The sequence below is a fragment of the Tupaia chinensis genome, unplaced genomic scaffold (assembly GCF_000334495.1).
Source record: "Tupaia chinensis unplaced genomic scaffold, TupChi_1.0 Scaffold000074_1, whole genome shotgun sequence".
In the NCBI taxonomy this organism is placed as follows: domain Eukaryota; kingdom Metazoa; phylum Chordata; class Mammalia; order Scandentia; family Tupaiidae; genus Tupaia; species Tupaia belangeri.
Window position 1 is genome coordinate 1,836,370 of NW_006159534.1, and position 25,549 is coordinate 1,861,918.

General features: G+C 39.1%; 1 protein-coding gene and 1 pseudogene across 2 annotated transcripts in view; one reads left to right on the forward strand and one right to left on the reverse strand.

Moving 5' to 3' along the window:
• The window catches only part of CEP350 (centrosomal protein 350), a gene marked incomplete in the record, with an annotated part of 138,030 nt that overhangs the window by 51,177 nt on the left and 61,304 nt on the right, over positions 1–25,549 (forward strand). For both annotated transcript variants that reach the window (XM_027767921.1, XM_027767922.1), the window contains 8 exon segments: positions 4,634–4,820; positions 9,413–9,633; positions 10,085–10,248; positions 16,887–16,997; positions 17,436–17,576; positions 20,868–21,004; positions 21,503–21,625; positions 24,801–24,970. In XM_027767921.1, the coding sequence (XP_027623722.1) occupies positions 4,634–4,820; positions 9,413–9,633; positions 10,085–10,248; positions 16,887–16,997; positions 17,436–17,576; positions 20,868–21,004; positions 21,503–21,625; positions 24,801–24,970 (1,254 nt within the window).
• Positions 6,130–7,143, reverse strand: LOC102484117 (protein FAM92A pseudogene; annotated as a pseudogene).

The following is a 25,549-nucleotide window of genomic DNA, read 5'->3' on the forward strand; positions in this document are numbered from 1 at the left end:
CTTTTGGTCTCTCTGTCTCTCTCTGTCTTTCTGGTGAGTGCACACACCCTATAGCAGAAACTTCTCAAAAAAAAAAAAATGTAAGCAGATTAGATGAAGTCTAGTGTTTTGTAGTTTTGAGTTTCCCTGAATCCCTTTCATATTGCCAAAAGCAAAAACGCGCATGCACACATAATATATTTCACTTTCTATAGCATCATCTTAAACTTAGTTTTTCTCTAATCCTGAATTCTAAAATCAGTATAATTTTTATTGAATATACTCCATCTGGTGGTGAGACAGAGTGTGTGCAAGTTCTGTGCGAAAATTTACCAAATATAGTTTAAAGTAATTGGTAGATTAAAATGGTAATCCTAAAAAGAAATTCTTCCTTTTCTTCTCTTTTCTGTCTTTTGCTATAGGGCACATGAGTTTACTGGAGACAGACTGGTAGAAAGTGAGAAAGCATGAAGCCACCCTCTAGGGGAGCTGACCATGCCACAATTCCTTCTTCTTTATTCTCCTCTCGCAATTTTTAGATATACACACATGCACCCAGTGTGGTTTTTAAGCATGGTTCAAAACTCAAACCATAGTCAACTATGTGGAATCAAGCCACTTTGACCACTGTACCACCTAACTGGTTCTTAATTTAGTTGTAAAACACATAAATGTACTTTTGTTTGGTAATTATTTGATGTAGGGGCAAACATTTATTTTTAGGAGTCCTTCGATTGGAGTTTAGCTTTTTCATAAGTAGAAATTCTATTTGTAGTCAAGAGCAATTTTTAAATTCTATACATATTTTCAAAGAACAATATTAAATAAATGAAGTTTTATTATGAAAGAAATGCTTCTTTGTTATAGAGAAATTAGAGATACCTAGTATTAACAGTTCTAGTCTAGGATCATAAATAGACTTTAGATTATAGAGTCCTTTCTAATTTCTTTTTTTTTGGAGAGGCTTTTGCTATAGGGCTCTTGTGCTCACCAGAAAGACAGAGAGAGAGATAGAAAGTGAGAAATCACCCCCCAGGGGTATGGCCATGCCACAGTCCCTTCTTCTCTGTTCTCCTCTCGGGATCTTGGACATGCATGCACACGCGCCTGGCATGAGCTTAAGCCACCAGGTCCGGGACTCAAACCGTGGTCGACTACATGGGAGTTCAGCGACATAGCCATTACTCTAACTGCTGGTCCCAGTCCTTTCTAATTTCTCAGATTATTTCTCTTCTAAGTATACTGTTCAGTGGCATTAGGTATACATTGTTGTGCAGTCATCACCAGTATCAATCTTTAGAACTTCATCATCCCAAACTGAAACTTCCTGCTCTTTATTTTATTTATTTTACTTTTTAAAAAAGAGTTATTTATTAAAATTAAAAAAATTATTATTCTTCTATTTTTGACCAGAGAGAGACAGACAGAGAGAAAGGGAGAGTGAGAAAGTAAGCCTCCAGGTTTGGGACTTGAACCATGTCGGTCATGTGGGAGTCTCCTGCCTCAACCACCACACCACCTGCCAGCCCCACTTTCTGCTCTTTAAATAGTAAGTCCAATTCTCCCTTTCCCCTGGTAACCACTGTACTTTCTCTCTCTATGAATTTGTCTGTGCTAAATACCTAGTGTACCAGATTTTTTCTATCATCTGGTATGTTCCAAACAGCCCTCAGGGTTATAGAATATGAAGTACTTCAAATAGTTTGTTAAACAATGGAATTAAAACATGAGTTTCTTCTGATGCAAAAGTCTTTTGAAACCTGCACATAGTTTTTTTTTTAATAATACACATTTTTCTTAATTTCTTTGAAGACCTGTCACATGTGTATACTTTTTATGTTTTCTTTTTCTCCTAATTATGGTAACTCAGAGAATGTAGCCCTATGTAGTCTTTAGTACATGACATTACACCATACATTTTTATTATATTTTTAAAGTTTAATTAATAATTTTTTAAAAATTTCCTATAGGGCACATGTGCGCAGCAGAAACTCTTTAAGAGAGAGAGAGAGAGAGAGTAAGCTGCAAGGTCTGGGACTTGAACCACCATCAGTCATGTGGGAGTCCAGTGCCTTCACCACCCATGCTACCTGCTGGCCCCTCTTACTCTTTTTTTTTATTATTTTTTTTAACTTTATTTATTATTATTATCATTATTATTTTCCAGTTTGATCAGAGAGAGACAGAGAGAGAGAGAGACAGAGGAAGTGAGAAAGCAAGCCACCAGGTCTGAGACTAGAACCGTGGTCGGCCATGTGGGAGTCGAGAGCCTTTAACCACATTGCCACTTGCCAGCCCCCACCTCTTACTCTTGATGGTCACTTGGGTTGCTTATATCTTTTCTCTGTGAATATGCATATACAGCATAGTTTTTTTTAATTTTTGCATATTTTTTGATCTTTATATTTTTTAAAAATTCAGCTGCCATTTAAGATGTATAATGCAATTCTGTATTCTCTCTCTTTTTTTTTTAAGGTAATAATTGATATTTTCTCATGATACCATTTCAGTGAATCATCAAGGTGAATAGTGGACTAGATTTAGAGCCAGAGGCCTGGGTGTTTGTCCTATTTCTGCTATTGACTATGTATCCTTCAGCAAATGTTTATGCCCCATAGATTCTCTAGTTACCATATCTGTAAATTAGGGATATAGTACCTACTTGTTAAGATGTTTAAAAATAATTAAGTTTTATATAAGAAGTGTTTTAAAATCGTAAAGTGCTATTTAAATATCAAGTTAATATTATCTTTGTAATTTAGACAGTGATTCTATTGTTGGAAATGTAGGCTTAAATTTTCAAATTATAAAATTAGTCGTTTAAGGGACCAGAACTTAGCGTAATGGCTATGTCGCTGGACTCCCACGTAGTCGACCGCAGTTCGCGTCCCGGACCCGGTGGCTTAAAACTCACGCCGGGCACGTGTGCGTGCGTGCCCAAGATCCCGAGAGGAGAATGGAGGAGAAGGGATTGCGGCGTGGCCATCCCCCCTGGGGGGTGATTTCTCGCTTTCTGTCTCTCTGTCTCTCTCTGTCTGGCTTGCAAGTGCACGCGCCCTATAGCGAAAACCTCTCAAAAAAAAAAAATTAGTCATTCAATAGCTTATATAATTTTTGTCTCAATAATTCCAAGATTCTGGGACCAGCAGTTAGCGTAATGGCTATGTCACTGGACTCCCATGTAGCCAACCATGGTTTGAGCCCAGGCCCCAGTGGCTTAAACTCATGCCAGGCACTTGTGCGTGCATGCCCAAGATCCTGAGGGGAGAATGGAGGAGAAAGGATTGCAGTGTGGCCATCTTCCCTGGGGGGTGATTTCTTGCTTTCTATCACTCTGTCTCTCTCTGTCTCTCTGGCGAGCTCACGTGCCCTATAGCAAAAACCTCTCCAAAAATAAATAATAATAATAATAATTCCAAGATTCATCTGTACAAGTACGATTATTCTTAGTCAATATGTATATATTTTTATGAATCTTGCTACATAGTTCTTGTCATATTTTAAAAATGAATTGTGTGGTTCTAATAAGAATTGATACCATTTTTCTCTCGGCTATGAATTTTATTCCAAAGCAATGTCATTTTTGTTTCTTCCTTTTTTCCCCCTAGTTTGTTTGTTTATTTGTTTATTTTCTGCTCTAGGGTGCTTGCACTCACCAGAGAGAGAGAGAGAAAGAAAAAGTGAGAAAGCAGCCCCCCGGAAGGATGGCTACACTGCAGTCCCTTCTCCTACGTTTGCTTCTCAGGATTATGGGCATGCATGCTTCTGTACTCAGTGTGTTTTTCAAGCCATTGAGTCTGGGACTTGAACCATGCAGTTCATCGTTTGGGATCCAGCTGCCTTAACCACCATACCACTGGTGGCTCCTCATTTCGTCTTTATAATGGCGGATAGTAGTTGTTCTTGTTTAATGTACTTGTTTTTTATTAGCAGTTAACCCGAGAACAGTTTACTTATTAATAGCAAGTGGAGGATGTTAATGGAAAAAACTTCACTTCATTAGATGAAGGCAAAAGGATGAACTGTTTCATTTTGGTTATGGAAACATTTTTTTAAGAGGTTTTTGCAGTAGGCTGCATGCACTTGCTGGAAAGAGAGAGAGAAGAAACTGGGAGGGAAAGTGAGAAATCACTCTCTGGGAAGATGGCCACACCACAATCCCTTCTCCTCTTAGGCATATGCACATGTGCCTGGCCTGAGTTTCAAGCCACCAGATCCAGGGCTCAAACTGTGATCGGCCATGTGCGAGTCTAGCAACATAACCACTATGGCATTTGTTGGCCTCTTGTTTTGTTTTAGATTTTTGTCATAGGGTTTACGTATTTGCTAGAGAGGGACAGAGAGGGGAAAGTGAGACATCACCCCCTGGGGGGATCGCCACACCACAGTCCCTCCTCTTCCATTCTCCTCTCAGGAGTTGTGCCAATGTTTCCTTCAACCTTCTAGGTCCAGGACGCAAACCATGGAGTCGGCCATGTGGGATCCAGCGCCTTGACCAGCACTCCACCTGTTGTTCTGGCAATAGATTTTAAGTATAAGTTGATATTTAAATATTCTGGCCTATATCCTTTATTATTTTGTTGAAATTCATGTATCAATTATCTCAGTAATTTCTAATATTGGGAATCAGCTATATAAGAAATTTGCTTTGTAGGGTTGGATTCATTCACTGGAAATGTTCAGAACTCACTTCTTGATGAGGAAAAAGTACAGTCTGGCACAGAACATGGCTCCTACCAAGGAAAGAAATCTGGGACCAGTAACAAACTTTCTGTAAAAGACAGTGAGCAGACACTTGATACCGATAGCACTTTGGAGAATCTTTCTGGGCATTCTATGAGGTAAAGTAATATATATTTTATAGTGTAATTTACATACAATTAAAGTTATAGTGTCGTTGATGTTCAAAGAATCCATCTGGTAAGTAGCTTGCAGTCTCCTAACTACACATGTCTGCGGTAGTAGAAAACTCTGTAGTTCTGGAGTAGACTTTGTAACTTTGTTGATAGCTTTTGGGCATCTCTTACCTAGACTGTTCCAGCCTCTCCCTCTGGAATTCTGTGCCTACAACACAACCTCTTTTATTTTTTTGTCCCGAATGCCATTCCCTCAGTTGTTTTCTTGGCTCGGTATTCTGGCCAGGCAGCGTCCCTCCTTAGGACTCTCTGAGAGATCCCAGTTACCCTGTAAGTGACTTGAGGAACGTAACTATTGGAACAGTGTTCACTTGGTCTACAAATTTTATCTTATTTCCTTTGTCTACAAAGTTTGCTTCTCACTGTATTCTTCTACTCTTCCAGCATAGCTACTTAGCATCCTTTTGGTTTTTCATTGTTCATTTCTTCTCTGAGCTTTTCTTTTGCTCAGAAAAGACTACTTGAGCCAATTTTGAAATCTCACTGTTACAGTTATGGTAGCATTTGCATACTCTACGTTTCCCCCTCTTTTAATATATTATGCTCTTAACTTGTTGACAAATAACCTTCAGTTATTGCTTCCTGTACATTTCCTGTTAGTTTGCCCACACGACATTTTAATTTGTACACTGGTTTTGTCCTGGAAACTGAGGTCTCGACAGAACATTGATTTATTTTCTCTCTTTCTCTCTCTCTCTCTTTTTTTTTTAGTGTCCTACTACCTTTATTTTATTATACTTATGTTTAAAAGTAAATTTACATATCAAATATTGAAACATAAGGTTTTATTATACTTATGTTTAAAAGTAAATTTAAACATAATTTAAATATCAAATATTGAAACATAAGAATTCAGTAAAAGTGAAAAAGAATGAAAACCTTTTTTCTTAAGGCTTCATGGGACAGAATTTGTATGTAATCAGAACTACTATATAGGTGATGAAAATATAAAGTCCTCACCTAAAAGAAGCGAAGTGGAATTGTTAGATCTTGGTTTTTGTCATCTACTTAACTATGGAAAATTCAACTCAGTATATATAGATATATGATATATACATTAATATGAAATACTTTGAAATACATAATCTTTTTTTGAAAAATGGAACATATGCCTAAAAATATCATATACTATTAGGTAGGACATCGAACTGACTGTTGTGTAATATTTTTTAAAATCTTCATTTTTGGTCAGCGTAAACATCTTTTAATTATTGTTCCCCTTGTAGGGTTTCATTTTGAGGTTGAATGTATAAAGCAAGTAGAAAGTTTTACAATTTAGTAATACTGTATTCCAAGTCATTTAAGATGAAAATGGAAATGTGAAGTTTACTTAAGAAAATTAATTTTCTTCTTCTGTAACATCTGACTCTTCATCATCATCATCATCATCTGCTTGTGGATCCTTTCTTAGTCGACAGGTGGACACCAGCCCAGTTCCAGATACACATTTAGCTGACAGTGATCTCTGAAGAGCTGACTTTGAACTTGCTCTTACAATATCTAGAAGAGATGAGTAATCTTGTGGATACAGAGAATTTTGGAAAACCTCTAAATCTTCATCCTCATCAATCTTTTGTGTATTTTGGTAGGCAGCAGTGTAGACCTTTAAAGCTTTGCCGTGAAATAACATTTCAATTGCCATAAATTCTGAAAATATAGTCTTTATATCCGTTACTTTCTGCTTTTCAAAATTGTCAGTAGTTTTCTCCAGATGACGAGTTGTTCGGTCGCGTCCATTTTAACTCTCCGTGATTCACTTTCTGCCTGTCAAGTAACGTCAGATGGGTTTCGCTGCCCTGTTCTGAGTTAACTGCTTAGCTTCTCCATTCCTTGCTGTTGATGTGGCTTTGAGATTACCTTGTTTCATTTTTACAATGGTTCCATAATGTTTCAAAGTTCAACTGCTTTGGCTTCAAGTCTTTCAACCTCGGCTTGTTGACAGTCCCGAAGTTTGGCAAACTGATGCGCAAAGCTTTTCAGGCCCTGCTTTAAATTCTGTAGAGGCGTACACGCTGATTTCATTCACCGGGAGGTCTGCTTTGTCTTGTATCCTGGCAGTTTTCCGCACATAGGCAGCAAGGACTTGGCACAGCTCTCCAAAATGCTTCTCCACATTTGTGACAATATCTTGTAGTTGTCTCAGTTGAACGACCCCAGTCTCCAGTCCTTCCAGGTGACTGTGAGCAGAGTTATTTTCCTCTTTAAAGTAATTTTTTTTCTTGTACTGTGTCCCGTATAGATAACCATTTTAATGTCTTCATGTTGCAAAAATGATACCTCATTAATACCATCACTGCTATATTTAAAATTGAATTTTAATTTTTTTGTTAGTAATTTGGAATTAGGAAAGTTTGTCTTAAGAAATTTGTTGATTTAATTTGGCAAAACTTAAATATTTCTAAAATAGAATCCATAGCAAGATAGGTTTAAAAATACCTCTGTACTATAGTTCTAGAACCCCTTTTCCCACTCATGGAGAGTCACAGTAGATAAAATAAGATGAGGTACTTTTTTTTTTTTAATTATTTATTGAACTTTATTTATTCATTCATTCATTTTTAATTTGACCAGAGAGATACACACAGACAGAAAGTGAGAGAGAAGATGAGAAAGCAAGCCGCCAGGTCCAGGACTTGAATCGTGGTCAGCCACATGGGAGCACCCAGCGCCTTAACTACCATGCCACCCTGCATCCAGCGCCTTAACCACCACGCCACCCACCCGCCTGTCCCTAGATGAGGTACTTTGATAAGGAGGAGTCTAGATTTTTTCTTTAAGTGTTTGTTTTTTTTCTTAACTTACTTGCCTGTAGACACTCTATCCTCAGGATCTTCTCTCTTTATTTTTCATTTCTAGAAAACATATTAACATTGTTAGAAAAATGCTTTTGGAAAGTCTAGCCTAGGTGAATCTTGTCTGCAAAGCAAGTACAAATTCTTCCTGTAAAACCATAAAGCGAGAAGCAGCATACATTGCTTTTTCTGATGTTGTGTTGGGATTCTTTCCTGGCAGTCTATTCAAGTGGCAGCCTATTCAAGTGGCAGCCTCTTTTGTTCTGTAAATGAAATGACCAGACTATTAGAAATAATGTTTCTCTAAACCATCAATTGAAAATTAAAGGTCAGATGAATAAGTATGCGCCTCTGAAGACTACTTTTTTTTTTCTTTTTTTTGGAGAGGTTTTTGCTATTGGGCGCGTGCACTCGCCAGAGAGACAGAGAGAGACAGGGAGACAGAAAGCGAGAAATCACCCCCCAAGGGGGGATGGCCATGCCGCAATCCCTTGTCCTTCATTTTCCTCTCGGGATCTTGGGCACACAAACACACGCGCCTGGTGTGAGTTTAAGCCCCTGGGTCCGGGACTCGAACTGCAGTCAACTACATGGGAGTCCAGCGAATAGCCATTACGCTAATTGCTGGTCCCGTGAAGACTACTTTTATTAAAACACTTTCATGCTGAGTATAAGAAAATTTTTTTATCTTTAAAAACTATCTCACAATTTTATTAGAAGCTATAAGCAAACTTGTTTTAGTAATTTAGAAATACATTTTTAATTATTAATTTTATTTTATTTATTATTATTTTAATTTCACCAGAGAGAGAAAGATGAAAAGTGAGAAAACAGGCCTCCAGGTCTGGGATTTGAACTGTGGTCAGCCATATAGGAGTCCAACGTTTTAACCAACATGCCACCTGCCAGCCCTGGAAATATGTTAACTTGGCTAAAATGCTTTATAGCATATCTTTAAATAATTTATTCAATTAATAAATATTTAGTGAAAAGTAGCATGTTTGAGATTATGAGCAATAGTATCTTTAATGTGCTTAGTTTCTCAAAGAGGAGATAGACATGTGCTTTATGTTGAATTAAATGTCTTACATATTGCTACAGTCAGACTGTTACACTCCTTTGATGGTTCAAAAAAGATACAGTATTAAAAGGTGAAGAATATAAACAAATGAACATATATTAAGTATTTAGAAGTAGTATGACAGTATTTTCTTCTGTGACTCTTCTGGGTTAACAAAAGAATAGTTTGGTCATTTCTCAGTTTATACAAATATGAATACAAAATGATATTTTATTCTCTTTCAGAGATACTTCTATATTTTGAGAGGCTTTTATAAGATAATGTCTTTTATATATGACTGTAATTTTATTGCTATATGAACTCTAATTGCTTTAGAAGACTGCTGCTTCTTACAATGAGTGAATCATGATATTGTACATTATAGCAGGAAGAGTTAAGTGCCTGGGAAATGAAGCGACTTCCTTTCCCTTTTATTTAGGGCAGTGTTTGTGCCTAGTGTGTTCGCCACTGTAAATCTACCAATTAGAGGAATATTCCCAGTCATTCATTTAACATAGGGACTGTTGAATGAATGAATGCCTAAATTTCAGCTCTTTAAAGCTAATGGGGATAAAGAAAGTAGTGTATGTTATTCTTGTGAATTGTTTAGTTGGTTCTTGAAGTAGTTTTTCTTTCTCTAATATCTTTATGAACAAAACTTCTAGTGTCTCTTCAGACAAGGGAAGATCCCAGAAAACTCCAGCTTCTCCCTTGTCTCCAAGTTCTCAGAAACTGTTGCAGTTTAACCTTCCAGGAACTTCCTTAGAAAGATCTAAGTCTTCAGTGGTAATGCCTCCAACTCCTTCAGGACTGAGGACCACTTCAGCTTTCACTGACATGAGCCTGACTGCCAGCAGAATGCCCACAGAGACAGGTGCAACCCCAGGTGAGTAGATCACACGGTTGACATTTTTGAAATAGGTGTTAAATTATGTTTTCTAAAAATGCATTTTCTTTCAGTTGTGCCACAGAGAAATGTTATTTCGGGTGAGTGATTATTTTTTGAAGTATTAAACAAGGAAAATTAAACATTTTGAAAAGTCTGAGAGAGTCAATAGTGGTGTTTTCTTTTTTTCTCACCTTGCCACTATTAGTCAAAACACATCTGAGAAATGTATTCAGTATGTGTGCTTATGTGTGTTTATAGGTATATGTGGATATACACACGCGTGTACAGACACAGAAAAAGAAAAAGTCTTAAAATGCGTTGTACTAAGAAGTGACTGTCTCTACAAGGAAAGCAGATTTGGTTTTGGCTCTCAAAGTGAGAAATAAATTTTAGAACTCCCAAGGTGTAATTTCAATATAAACCTTCTATCTGATGTTCTGCACTCCAGGTTCTAAGCGCTTTTCTCCTGCCGGCCTCCAGCACCGTATGGCAGCAGAACTCAGTTACCTGAACGCCATCGAGGAGTCAGTGCGCCAGCTGTCAGATGTGGAAAGGGTCAGAGGCATTTCACTGGCTCAGCAGGAGACTGTGTCTCTGGCTCAGATCATAAAGGTAATTGTAAAATTTCCTTCTTTATCATCTGTGGCTTTTCTTTTTTCCTTTGCTGTTTAAAATAATCTTTTTTTTTTGGAGAGGTTTTTGCAATAGGGTGCGTGCGCTTGCCAGACAGACAGAGAGAGACAGAGAGATAGAAAGCAGGAAATCACCCCCTAGGGGGGATGGCCACGCCGCAATCCCTTCTCCTCCATTCTCCTCTCGGGATCTTGGGCACACACGCACACGCGCCCGGCGTGAGTTTAAGCCACCGGGTCTGGGAAGCGAACCGCGGTCGACTACGTGGGAGTCCAGCAACATAGCCATTAGGCTAACTGCTGGTCCCTGTTTAAAATAATCTTAACGAGTTTAAAAAAATAAACTTTATTGTGCCGAGTATGTAAAAAAGAATACCCCCCCAAAAAAATAAAAATAAAAAAAGAATACCCCAAAAAACTAGCTATGAATATCTTGGGAAAAACTGTTATATAAGGTACTAAAAAGAAAATTAATTATACAGTGTTTGGCAATAGAACAATAACAATCACTCTGTCTCAAATATTTTGTTTTCCATGGTTTCTGCTTTGTTTTAATAATTGTGAAAAATAAGCTAGTCAGCCTTTCTTAATATTTCCTCTTTTTTTTTTTTTGGAGAGGTTTTTGCTATAGGGCACGTGCACTCGCCAGACAGACACAGAGAGACAGACAGAAAGCAAGAAATCATCCCCCAAGGGGGATGGACACGACACAATCCCTTCTCCTCCATTCTCTTCTCGGGATGTTGGGCACGCATGCACACGTGCCTGGCGTGAGTTTTAAGCCATCAGGTCCAGGACTCGAACCGCGGTCAACTATATGGGAGTCCAGTGACATAGCCATTATGCTAACTGCTGGTCCCAATATTTCCTCTTTTTCATTGATAAGTCAGAAATGACAGGGTTTTGGGTTTTTTAAATGCTTTATTCATATCAAACAGAAAAGTTTCTGAGATCCAGGTATTTGATGAAGCCAGGGTTCCTTAGCAAACAATAGGCCAGAGAAGTGTGCTGGGTACAGAAGAAATGCAGTGTGTGCAGCTGACCCCCACGGGAGTGTCCCAGTGTCCCTGGGAGACCTCCCTGCACATGCCAGGCATGCACATGCCTGTGATCCAGGGCTGGTGGAAATGGGGGGCGGTTCATGGTATGGACACCGTGTTGGGGGATGCCCCTTTCTCTCTCTCATTCTCTTACTTCCTGTCACTCATGGAAGGAAGAAACTAATTTAGCCCCAAATCCACAGATCTAAGCAGTTTTCTTCAGTGGAGGTGCTATTGGTATCTTTTTTTTTTAAACCTAGATATTATTCACATACAGTAAAATGCACAGGCTTTTTGTTTGCTTGTTTTTAAGGTTTTTGCCATACGGCATGTGGCGAAAGGGAAAATGAGAATTTACCCCTGAGGAGAGATGGCTCACCACAACCCCTTTTGTTTCATTGTCCTCTTAGCATTTGGGGCATGCACATACATACACACACGTGCTCAGTGTGATTTTCAAGCTGCCAGGTCCAGGATTTGGACTGGAGTCAGCTGTGTGGGAGTCCAGCACCTTAACCCATGTCACCTGCTGGCCCCAAAATACACAGAATTTAAGCGTGCAAAATTGGTGAGTTTTAACCAGTGTGGAGACTTGTGTAACAACCACCAGAATCAAGATAGAACATACTTGCATTGGGTCAGAAAATTTACCCATACCCTGGGGGAGTTATTTCTCACTTTCTGTCTCTCCAGCAAGCACACATGCCCTGTAGCAAAAAAACTCTTAAAAAAAAAGAAAGAAAAGAAAAGAAAGTGGGATCCCACATGGCCAACCACAGTTCAGATCTTAGCCCGAGCAGCCCAAACACACTAGGTGTCCATAGTCACGCATGCCCCAAATCCCAACAGGATCGAAAATGGAGAAGGAATTACGATGTGACAATACCTCATTTGGGAGTGCTTTCTCCTTTTCCCTCTGTCAAGCACATATGCCCTCTGGCACTTAAAAATAAAAACAAATAAATAAATAAGATATTACTGAAAGACAGCAAAGACATGAAACAGCTATAACTTTCATATATTGCTGTAGGAATGTAAAATGTCACAGCCATTTTGGAAAATAGTATGGCAGTTTCTTACAAAGTTTCACATACAGTACTTACACTTGGCACAGTCAGTTGCAATACTAGGTATTTATATAAGAAATATAAAAATAGAGGTTTTTGCCTTAGGGCATGCATGATCGCTGGGGAGGGGGAGAGAGACAGTGAGAAATCACCGCTTGAGGGGATGCCCATGCAGCAGTCTCTTCTCCATTTTCATCTTGGGATTTGGGGCATGCATGCATATGTACCCAGCATGAACTTCAAGCCTCTGGGTCCATGACTCGAACTGTGGTTGGCCCTGTGGGAGTCCAGCGACATAACCATTATGTCATCTGCTGGTCCCTTTTTTAATTTAAATTTTTTTCTCTTATTTTTTATGTTTAATCAGTGTATATCTTTATAACATTGAAAATGAATTTTCACAGCGTGAATACCATGTGTGTTAGTCCAGTCAAAGAAATTATCATACACATTGTTATCAACAGATAATGTTCCATTTTCTTGCCATGGATCAGAGTTTCTTTTTTTAAAAAATTATTTATTTAATTTTATTTATTCATTCTTTTATTTTAATTTGACTGGAGTGGAGGGAGAGAGAGAGAAAGTGGGAAAGCAAGCCACCAGGTCCAGGACTTGAACCATGGTCAGCCAAGTGGGAGTGTCCAGTGCCTTAACCACCATGCCACCTGCTGGTCCCTGGATCTGAGTTTCTTAACCACTAGGCTATGGGTCTGACCCTATCTTTTTTATTTTTGTCATTCTATTAAATGTGAAGTTGTATTTCATTATGATTGTAATTTGCATTTACTTATGATTAATTAGATTGATCTATTTTTTTGTATTTGTTGACCATTCTTATATTTTCTTTTGTGAATGTCTGTTTAAATTTTTGCCCAGTTCATAATTGAGTTCTTTTAATTAGTGTGTTACAGAAATTCTTTTTTTTTCTAAGTTTGCTGAAGGATGTGTGTGCTCACTAGAAAGCAGCAAGAGAGAGAGAAGAAATGAGAACTCACCAGGGATGGCTGTAATCCTTTCTCCTCTTGGGATTTTAGGCGTGCACTCACATGCGCCTGGCATGTATTGAATATTTCAAACCACTGGGTCCGGGACTCCAGCTGCCTTGACCTACCCACACCACCTGCTGGCTCAGGAATTTTTTTATGTATAATCTGGAAGCAAGTCCTTTTCAGATATATTTCATATTGTATTCCAGTCTTTGGTTTACTGTTTTATTTTTTAGACTGTCTTTTGAGAAGCAAAAGTTTTAATTTTGATGAAATCTAGTTTGTAATATTTTTCTTTTATAATAGTGGCATTGCTTTCTTTGCCTAGAGATATCAAGATACTCTAACTAGTATTCGCCTACATTCTTCCCAAAAGCTTTATCGTTTTAGCTTTTATATTTAAGTGAGTGATCTTCTCAAGTTAATTTTGGGGTTTGATCTGAAGTAGCGGTCAAATTAATTTTTCCTATATAGATTTAAATATTGTTGTTCCAGCAACATTTTCTTAAAAAAGACTTAAATGACTGACTTTATCAGTGACTAAGTAGCTACTTCTGGGCTCAGTTCTTTTCCACTCATCTGTCCATCCTTAATGCTAATACCTTACTATCTGTCTGTATTTTTTAAAAGAATTATTTATTTAATTTAATTTATTATTATTATTTATTAATTTGCTAGAGGGCACATACACTCACGAGGGGTGGCAGGGGTAGGGGGCAGAGAAAGCAAGCTGCCAGGTCCAGGACTCAAACTGCAGCTTTTGTTGGCTTTATAATGAGTCTTAAAATCAGGGTGTAGTTCCTTCAACTTATTCTTTTTCAAGATGACTTTGGTGTTAGTATTTCCATGTAACTTTTTAAAAATAATTATTTAATTCTATGTATTATTATTATTTTTAATTTGAACAGAGAGAAAGGGGAAGTGAGAAAGCAAGCTGTCAGGACTGGGACTCAGACCATGGTCAGCCATGTGGAAATCTAGCATCTTAACCACCATGCACCTGCTGGACCTTCCATAAAACTTTTTAAATTAGTTCATCAGTTTCTTTTTTTAAAAAAATGTTTGGTGGTATTTTGATTAGAATGGTATTGAATCTGTAAATCCGTTTGGGGAGAATTTACATCTTAATATTGTATCTTCTCATTCATGAGCATGATATATTTCTCTCTCTCTCTGTGTGTTTTAGTTTTGCCTGTAAGGTATGCATGCTTGCCAGAGAGAGACAAAAAGAGAGAGAAATCACACACACACACACGCACGCATGCACGCACAGGCACGCACGCACCCTCCTACCCTGCCCTCCACGGGGAATGGCTGCACCAAGTCTCTAATGTTTCATTCTCCTCTTGGGATTCTGGGGACATACACAAATGTGCCTGTTATGTTTGTCGAGCTGCCAAGTCTGAGACTCAAACTTTACAGTCATCTGTGTAGGACCCAGCTGCCTTAACCATCACCAGCATCTGCCTCCTTTCAGTATTTCTAAGAATGGTCTAAACATATCAATTGACCATTTAATATTTCTCTCAGAAATATAATTTTCAGTGAAGAAGCCTTATAAAGTTAAAAAGTATTCTTAAATATTTTATGTTTTTTAGGTATTACTATGATTTTATTTTTTTCTAGTCGTTCTTCCCAAAATACCTACAAGACAGTATCGGGGTGGGGGGGCATCCCATACCTTTCTTTTCGATTCCATCCTCTTTTAAAAATTTGCTATAAGGTGTGGATACTCACCAGAGGTAGAGACAGAGAGAGAAAGCGAGAAAGCATCCACCAGTAGGATGGGCACAAGGCAGTCCTTTCTCCTCCGTTCTCTTTGGGCACGCATGCACACACACCTGACAGGTTTTTTGAGCTGCTGGGTCCAGGACTTGAACTGTATAGTCACCCATGTGGGATCCAGTCACCTTAACTACCATACTGCAGGCTGGTCCCCATTCCATATTTTGCAAGGAATTATATAACTCCTTGCATTCCTTTACACCTCCCACTAAATAACAGTAGTTCTGTCTAGTCATTGTGACAGCAAAACTTCCCTAGATCTTTCCAAATGCTCCCTGGAAAAGAGTGAGGAGAGACTGGTGCCCACCTTGTTGAGAATTGCTATACTGAAGAAATGAACTCGTTGAGGGCTGTGCTGACCTGGAAATTCAAATTAAACGTTAGATTTTCCCATTTTAGGGATGAATTTTAATTTTGGGTTTATAGATTTTGGCAGGGCATTAAATGAGTTCACATATAGCCTTACCATCTTTATGGAACCTTATTATTTATCGTTATTCCAGAAGAGATTAAAAAATCTGTAAATTTATAGATAACATTGTTTGGAATAATGACAGGGAAAAGTCTTAGTGAAACAGTATTTTCAGAGGACTTTTTTTTTAGAATTATTCTATTTAACTTTATTTATTTATTTATTTTAATTTGACCAGAGAGGGGTGGGGGCGGGGGGAAGCAAGAAAGTAAGCTGCCAGGTCTGGGATTCGAACCATGGTTGGCCGTGTGAGTGTCCACCGCCCTTAATCACCGTGCTACTTGTTGACCCCAGAGGACATTTTTAATGAAATTGCTCCTTCCAAGTCCATATAAGAAATCATTAAATTGTGAGTTTGAGGCATTATCTTTACTTCTACATTTAGGACATATTTTTTATCTATTTTTGTTTTTTCCTTAGTTTTATTGCCGTAAGGGTGTGTGCACTTGCTGAGGGGAGACAGAGAGAGTGGGAAAGTGAAAACTCACCCCCTAGGGGAATGGCCATGCCACAGTCCCTTCTCTGCCATTCTCCTCATGGTATTTTGAGCTTGAACACACATTCGTCGGTGTTTCTTTCAAGCCTGGAGAGTTTGAGATTTGAACTGCAGAGCCAGCCACCTGCTGGCCCCATATTTTTGTCTCTTCAGAATAGCTAAGTACTGTAGCTTTTGCTTTCAATCTTTGGTATCAGTTCTTTATCCTGTGTATGCCTTGGAAAAGTTTTATATGACTACATTATTTGACACATAGTGGGTGGTCACTACACTTTTTGATAAATGATAAATTGATGATTTATATCTTTCCTTTAGATCCTAATCGATTGATCCAAATGATTTGCGTTAGGATTCTGTACACATTTTTGCATAGAAAAACAGAAAAATACATCATGACTCTCCCGACAACCTAATATTTATTTTAGTCACTGTGTTAAAGTAGTTTAGTATCTTTTTTTTTTTTTCTTCTAAGGTTTTTGCCATAGGGTGTGTCTGCTTGCTGGAGAGAGACAGAGAGGGAAAGTGAGAAATCATGTTCCAGGGGGGAATGGCTGTGCTGCAATCCCATCTCCTCCATCTCTTCTTAGGATTTTGGACATGCATGCATATGTGCATGGCGTGATTTTCAAGCCACCAGATCTGGAACTCGAACCATTGTCAGCCATATTGGAATCCAGCACCTTAATCTCTATGCCACATGGTGGTCCCAATAGTTTTGTATGTTAGATTTAGTATTTGACCTTTTTTTAAAATTTTTCCCCCCAATTTGAAGGCACAACAGCAACGCCATGAAAGAGACTTGGCCCTTTTGAAACTGAAGGCTGAACAAGAGGCCCTGGAGTGTCAGAGACAATTAGAAGAAACCCGAAACCAAGCAGCTCAGGTAACTTAATTTGTAGCAAGTACTGGTTCTCTAAACCTAAATTTGTGTAATCAGAATCACTTTGGAGTTCTTTAAACTATAGTATATAGGAATAAAAAAGAAAATAAGTAAACAGCAATGTTTTAGTACTTCACATGGGATAATTTCATGCCATTTGTTGATAGTTCTTATAGCAACCCTGTGCAATAGGAGGTAGTCAAAACTCATTTTTAATTTGGAGAATTGGCAATGGAGGCACATAGTAGTTGCTTGTCCACATTCTTGGCCGCTTGTGAATGGTGGAGTGAGGACTTAAGTCATGAAACCCAGGTTGTAGTCAAGTGTTTTTTTACACAAAATATTTGATCTGTGAAACAAATTTATGAATCAAAACTAATTTGGGTAGAGAGGAGACCAAGTCATAAACTGGGTTCTCTTTTTATCTGCTTTTATTTATAGGTCCACGCAGAATCATTGCAGCAGGTGGTTAAATCACAACGGGAAGTAACTGAAGTCCTGCAAGAAGCAACTTGCAAAATAGCAGCTCAGCAAACAGAGACTGCCCGCCTTACCACAGATGCAGCACGCCAAATATGTGAGGTGAGACGAGACCCACTGAGGTCTTTTTCTTTTTTAGTTTTGCCAGACAGAGGCAGAAAGTGAGAAGTCATCTCCCATGGGGGATGGTCATACCACAGTCCCTTCTCTTCCATCTCTTCCTCTGCTCAGATTTTGGGCACGCATGCACATAATGTCTGGCATGTTTCTCAAGCCGCTGAGTCCAGGACTTGAACTGTGCAGTCAGCTGTAAGGGATCTAGCCTCCTTAACCACCAGACCATAGAGCTCGCCTCCCTTTTCATTTTAATTCTCAGTAACTTTGATATTACCAGTAAAGGGTTTCCAATGTGTAGCAAATGCATTCTTTTAATTAGTAATTTTTAATGGGGACAATACCCTGTTGAAACAAGAGGCACTATTGGTTGATATATGTTGTACATGTGAATGTTATAGAGGAGGAAAAAGAGAACTCTAAATTCCTGCCGTCTGGTAAGCTTTTTAGCAAAGTATAAACTTTGGATCAGCAGATGGCGTGGCAGTTATGTTGCTGGACTCCCACGTGGCTGACCATGGTTTGGGTCTCAGACCTGGTGGCTTCAAAATCACTCCACGGGAACCAGCAGTTAGCGTAATGGCTATGTCGCTGGACTCCCATGTGGTCGACCGCGGTTCGCGTCCTGGACCCGGTGGCTTAAAACTCACGCCGGGCGCGTGTGCATGCATGCGTGCCCAAGATCCCCAGAGGAGAATGGAGGAGAAGGGATTGCGGAGTGACCATTCCCCCTGGGGGGTGATTTCTCGCTTTCTGTCTCTAATGTCTCTGTCTGGCGAGAGCACGCGCCTTATAGCGAAAATCTCTCCAAAGTCACTCCATGTGCCCAAGATCTCAGGAGGACTGTGGGGGAGAACAGATTGTGGTTAGGCCTTCTTCCTTCGGGAGTGATTTCTCACTTTCCCCCTCACTCTTTCTCTGGCACGCACACGTGCCCTAAAACAATGACCTCTAAAAAAAGAAAAGTATAAACTATATTGAATATAACTTACAAATAATAAAATATATCTATCTTAGGGGCCAGTAGGTGGTGTGGTGGTTAAGGCACTGGACTCTCACATGGCTGACCACGGTTCAAGTACTGGGCCCGGCAACTTGAAAATCATGCCAGGTTCATTTGCGTGCATGCCCAAATCCCAAGAGGAGAATAGAGGAACAAGGATTGTGGTGTGGCTATGCCCTGAGGGGTTGATTTCTCACTTTCCCTCTCTCTCCTGCAAATGCATACACCCTATAGCAAAAACACAATCAAGAAAATCCATTTTAAGTAATGTGCTCTAAATATATGAACGTATCTCTCTCTGTAAACACCACCATATTCAAATAGTCAAAATAGCATATTTCTGTCACTTTACAGAGTTCCTCTTCCTCTTTGCAGTCAGTCCCCAGGGAGCTACTAATGTGGTTTGTATGAAGATGTTTCAGGGCTGGCCCCATGGCACAGTGGCAATGCACTGCTCAAGAGACGCTAGATCCAATATGGTGACCATGGTTCAGATCTTCAGCCAGCTGAGCCTAGAATATGCTGGGCATGTCCCAGTGCCCCAGATCCAGTGGGCTGGAGGAATAGAAGAAGAGGACTATAGCAGATGAGGGGGCTGCTCCTCTCTCTGTCTTTCACCCTCATGTGCACATATATGAGCTTTTATCACAAATAAAATAATTGAACAAAACAAAAAGATGTTTCATTTTTAATCCAGGATGTTGTTAGTGTCTTTTATTCTATCAAGGATAAATAATTTTATTACTGTATCTATTTAGGATGTCATAATCTGCAGTACAGTTTTACTTTATTTTAGTAGTTAAGGTTTTTTTCTTTTTGCACAAAAGTTGGGACTGTTTGTAAAAGATCTCAGTATTTAATATGCGTGGATCTACTGTATTCCGGATGCTGTGGATTGTACAAATAAATATGAGTCTTTCTTCTCAAAAGATTTTTAATATACTAGACAGCATTAAGAAAGATATAAAATGACTTGAAGTCAAGCCAGCCCGTGGCATGGTGATGAAGGCAGCTGGATTCCACTTGCCTGACTGCGTGGCTTGAGTCCTGTATCCACAGCTTGAGAAACAGGCCAGGCATGTGTGCATGTGTGCCCAAAATCCCAAAAAGAGGGAGAGATGGAACAGAAAGGATTATGGTGTGACCATTCTTCATGGGAATGCTTCTCATTTTCTCTCTCTCTTGCTTGCTTATTCTCTCTGGCAAGTGCAAGCATCCTCTGGCGAAAATTTAAGGAAAAAAAGGGAAAAAATAAAACACAACAGTTGAAGTCATGAATAAAAAAGATAGTTTAAAGCAATGGTTAAATAAATACTAAATGAAGAATGCATACAGTAGTCATACTAGTGGTTGAGTATACAAACAATGTTTTTCATTGTTGATCAGAAAAGACTTAAAAGGGAAGTGGTAATGAAGTGATTCTTGAAGGAAGATTTAGAAGTCATGAATAAAAAAGATAGTTTAAAGCAATGGTTAAATAAATACTAAATGAAGAATGCATACAGTAGTCATACTAGTGGTTGAGTATACAAACAATGTTTTTCATTGTTGATCAGAAAAGACTTATTAGAAGGGAAGTGGCAATGAAGTGATTCTTGAAAGAAGATTTAACTTTTGGTTTACTTTTGCTGTTACTATACATGACTTGAAGGTTTTCTGTCTGCTTTGTAGATTGTTAGAGCTGGATAAAGCCTAAGAAATCATGTGGTCAAAATGTCTTTATATTTGTTAGGGTGTTGGGAAAGTAATGATGTATTTTTCTATGTTTTTCTATACAAAAAATGCATCATGACTTTTCTGACAAACCAATAATTAATTAATTTATTAATTTGCCAGAAGGTGTGTGTGTTCACCAGAGAGAGACAAGGAGAGGGAGAAGGCACCCTTTCCCCATAGGGAATGGTCATACAGCAATTCTTTCTTCTCATTTTTTTCATCCTCTTGGGATTTTTAGGCACACACACGTGCCTGGTATGTTTTTCAAGCCACTGGTCCACATCTTGAACCATGTGGTTGGCCATGTGGGAGTCTTCTCCTTTAACCACCAGGCCATGGGCTGACCCCAATTCTTTATTTCTATAAGATGAAGCTATTGAAGTTTAAAAATGCTAACTGTCTTGTCCACAGTATTTAATTTTTTTCTTGCAGACGTGCTTCCTCTCAATCCTATGATTCCCAGACACTGTACTCCCTATCAGTTCTTCTGTGCTGTTTTCTATTTTGATGTTATCTTTTACATTGACTTTTGCCTTTGTTGTGTGTATGTTCATATTTAGATGGCAGAGTTGACTCGAACTCATATTTCAGATGCCATCACTGCTTCAGGAGCTCCCCTAGCAATGCTCTATGACCACCAGCGGCAACACCTTCCAGACTTCGGAAAACATCTGAGGGCCAGAGTTGAACCAGATCGGTTAGTATTCATTCATTCAGCAAGTGTTTAATGTCTACATCTATGTGTCGTAGGTACTGTTCTGGGTACTGCAAATAGAGTTAGGGGCATAACATCTGGTGGAGGAGAGAAAACGAATCAGATATTTATTTAAGTAAATGAACAGTTATAAACCGAGATAAATGTTATGAAAGAAAGGAGCACATGGGGACCAGCAGATGGCTTAATGGTTACACCACTGGACTCCCATGTAGTCGACTGTGATTCAAATCCTGGCCTGGTGGCTTAAAACTCACTCCGGGTGCAGGTGCGTGGATGGGTGCTCCAAATCCAAGAGGAGAAGGGATTGCAGTGTGCTCATCGCCCCTGGGGGGTGATTTCTCGCTTTCTGTCTCTCTCTGTCTTTCTGGTGGGCACACACGCCCTATAGCAAAAAATTTAAAAAATAAAAATAAATAAATAAAATCTTCCTCTTATTGGAGAGTATGAATGTTTAATTAATTTTTATTTTCTTTATAGGAAAAGTCAGTCTGTTTCCCTCTCTCAGAGTAAAGAAGAGACCCTTGACTCAAAGTATCAGAAGTATTCCCCTTCATATGATAGCTATTCTGAGTCTTCAAGATATAAGAGTCATGATCGAAGGTGAAAAGAATTTGATTTCTTTATCTTTATAGTTTAGTAAACTGTCTTTATAGTTTAGTAAAATGTCTTTAACATTGGTTTTCTTTGACTTGTTAATCTTGTTACTTTATATGAAAAAATGTCTACCTTTTAAAGTGCTGACTTACCCCATTTATTTGCCAATTTACAAAATGAGTGTTCTTGTAATGATATAGCTTCTCTTCCTTGAGAACTTATATTGTACAAGCATTGTGTAAATTGTTTTTCCTACGTTTAATCTCACAGCAGCCTTCCAAAGTGGATAGTTTTATCCTCATAGATTAGGGATTGAGTCTCATGGGGATATTAAGGAACTCACCCAAGGTTATGTAGATAGTGACATACCAAAGAATTCAACCTCAATTTATCTGCTTCTAAATTCTGTGTTTATTGTTCATTTTCTCATTGACATCCATATTAATTTTATTATTTTTTAAAAGTTTTTACCATAGGCCATGTGTGCTCACTGGAGAGAGAGAGAGAAAGAGTGAGAAATCGCACCCCAGGGGGAATGGTCACACCACAATCTCTTCTCCATTCTCTTGGGATTTTGGGTGGGCACACACACCCAACGTGATTTTCAAGCTGCCGGGTCTGGGCCTTGAACTGTGGTCAGCCATGTGGGAGTCCAGCGTCTTAACTACTATGCCACCTGTTGGCTCCGACATCCATATTCCTTGATATTACTGCATATACTAGTTTATATCATTATAAAAAAATACTGAATAGTCATTCATTCTTGACACACTATTAATGTTTATATTTTTCAATTATGGTTCCATCCTCGGGTAAAAGCATTTCTAGAGGTTACTTTCTAGCATTCTTGGAGGTTGGACGCCAATGTTGTCAAGTATAGTAAAGCCTTACTTTTTATTTTATTTGTTAATTTAATTTTTAAAGTTTTATTGCCAAAGAGTGTGTGCACTCACTAGAGATAGCATCCCTCTTTTTCTTTCTGTGAGGATTTTGGGCCCATACACACAAATGTCTGGTATGTTTTTCAAACTGCTGACTGGGGCCAGGATTTGAGTAGTGGTGAGCCATGTGAGATCCAGCTTCCTTAATTGCTGAGCTATGGGGGCTGGTATCTGAATCCCCAATTTAAAAAATTCACTTGTGAAATTAAAAAACAAAGATAAGTACCAGTAGTTATAGTTATTGAGCACCTGATACATACCTGAAACTGGGTGACTTTTATTTCATCTTTACTGACACCTTCACTGATGCTTAGTTCATTTAGACCGTCATCTGGATTACTGCAGTTGACTCCTTGTAGTCTCCCTATTCCATTCCTATTCTTTTTTTTTTGAGAGTTTTTTTTTTTGTTGTTGTTGTTTTTGCTATAGGGCACGTGCGCTCGCCAGACAGAGAGAGACAGAGAGACAGAAAGTGAGAAATCACCCCCCAGGGGGGATGGCCATGCTGCAATCCCTTCTCCTCTGTTCTCCTCTCAGGATCTTGGGCATGTACGCACACATGCCCAGCATGAGTTTTAAGCCACCGGGTCTGGAATGTGAACCGCGGTTGACTACGTGGGAGTCCAGTGACATAGCCATTATGCTAACTGCTGGTCCCTCCATTCCTATTCTGATCTTTCCACACTCTATTCGTTAGCCACATGATAACTGGAGTTTGTTGCGTGTGCTCACTGGGGAGACAGAGAGACAGAAAGTGAGAATTCACCCTACTCTTCTGGTTGGATGGCCAGGCTGCAGTCCTTTCTCCTCCATTCTTCCCTTGGGATTGTGGGCACATATACACATACCCAGCATGAGTTTCAAGCCACTGGGTCCAGGACTTCAACTACGGTCAGCCATATGGGAATCCAGTGACATAAGCATTACACCATCTGCTGGTCCCACAGAGTGTTGTTTTTCCCTTCTTTTTAAATTTGCTACAGGATTTGTGCCCTTACTGGAGAGAGAGAGGAGGAAAGTGAGAAAGTCCCCAGAGGGTGGTGGTGGCCATGCCACAGTTCCTTCTCCATTCTCCTCTTGGGGTTTTGGGGACTCACACACACACACCTTAGCCTGATTTTCAAGCTGCTGGGTCTGACTGGAGCCATGCAGTCAGCCATGTGGGATCTAGCTGCCACCTTAACCACCATGCCACAGGCTGGCTCCCAAACCAGGATGATTTTTTAAAAATATTTGTAACTGGTTTGGTTATTCACCTGTTTTAAAAAGCCTTTGAATCCTGGCCCTGGCAGCTTGGAAAACAGTGCTGGAACATATGAGCAAATCCTAACAGCATGGGGTAATGGAGGAGAAAGGATTACAATGTGACCTCACCCCTGGGATGGGGGGCGGGGGATGCTTTTTCCATCTCCCTCTTTCTCTGTCTCTCTGGTAAGTACATGCCCTCTGGCAAATAATTAAAAACAAACAAATAAATAAATAAAAACATTGCCCACAGAGAATACAGTGTGTGGTGTAAAAAGAGAAAAGCACCATCATTTTAAAGAAGGACAGAAAAATTAAAAGCAAGCGGAAGGAACACAGATAAACCTGTTAGGGAGATGGGAACAGAAGCAGAAAAGAGTAGAAATGTGGAATATAAGAAAGGAGAATTCTTTTAATTAACATTGAATTTGGATAAACATCAGGCTTACAGAAAAGTGCAAGAATATACAAAGTTTTCAATTGTCTTTCATCCATATTACCCTGATGTTAACATTTTACTCCGTTTTCTTTAGCAAGTAGAGTGTTTAGTGGAGATAGATAGAGGTGAACACCATCTAAAGTTACAGAGAAATAGTCTCTTGGATTCGTCACAGGTTGAGAGTATATCAAAAACACTTTCAGTAAAGCAGTTGGAAGATTTTGATACATTATGATGTTAATGAAAAGTACGAAAATAGAAACACTGAGTAAAAGCCAAGTTTCCCAAAAGTTTCCTGAAAGAAAGGGAAAAAAGAAGTAAAAACCCTTAGGTCATAGTTGCCTATTAGGATCATTAAAAGTGAAATTTCCTTTCGCCTGCTCATCTTTTCCCAAATGGTTCATGTTTAGACTTTGTTTAATTATCTTTTTACATTTTATGTCGTTTTTTATTTAATATCTTGGTTATAAGGCACAGTCTTGGGCCAAATAAGTTTACTTCAAGGTTATGACTCGGACCTTTTTTATTGTTCCGTTTCTGTGATATCCGTAAACAGAAGTAGTAGCGGTAGCAGCCGTCAGGAAAGCCCTTCGGTTCCATCTTGTAAAGAGAATGAGAAGAAACTTCACGGTGACAAAATGGAGAGCTCCATTGACGAGCAAGTTCAGACAGCTGCAGATGATTCCTTACGGAGCGATAGCGTGCCATCTCTTCCTGATGAGAAAGGTAACTCTCCTGCCTGTATACGGACAGTCACTTGTTTGGAAACTAGAGCAGGGGATCCTGGTTACAGAGTGGCAGATAACTTTACTGAACTGTTTTCTCGTGTTTTATGGAAAGCAGAAGTTGGAAGTGATTGAGTTTAAGATTTAGCTGAGAGTTCTAAGCAAAATTTTCAAGGCATAGCCTTGTCTTTCCTCACTGCCTTCAGGAAATTGAAGGATTCTTTAAGCAAAAAGGAACTATACTGCAAAAAATGAAAATTGTGTTCTAGAGAAAAGACCTAGGATGTGGCTGGACAATCATCCCATACACAGATTGCCCGTAGATCAGCTATCTCAGCAGGGGCAGTTGGGATGGAAACAGATTTGATAAATCATGATGTTAATGAAAAGTATGGGAGCAGAAGAAGTGAGTAAAAGCCCCCTTTCCAAAAGTGTGATTTTTAGAATGAAAAGAAAAAGGGAACTGAAAACCTAAGAATAGTGGTTGCCTTAAATTAGGAATACTTAAAAGCGAAATCTGTCTCCTGTTAGTCCAGACTGGCCTGTGTGCTCTGGGCCTTGTGACAGCGGTGGCCTTGCT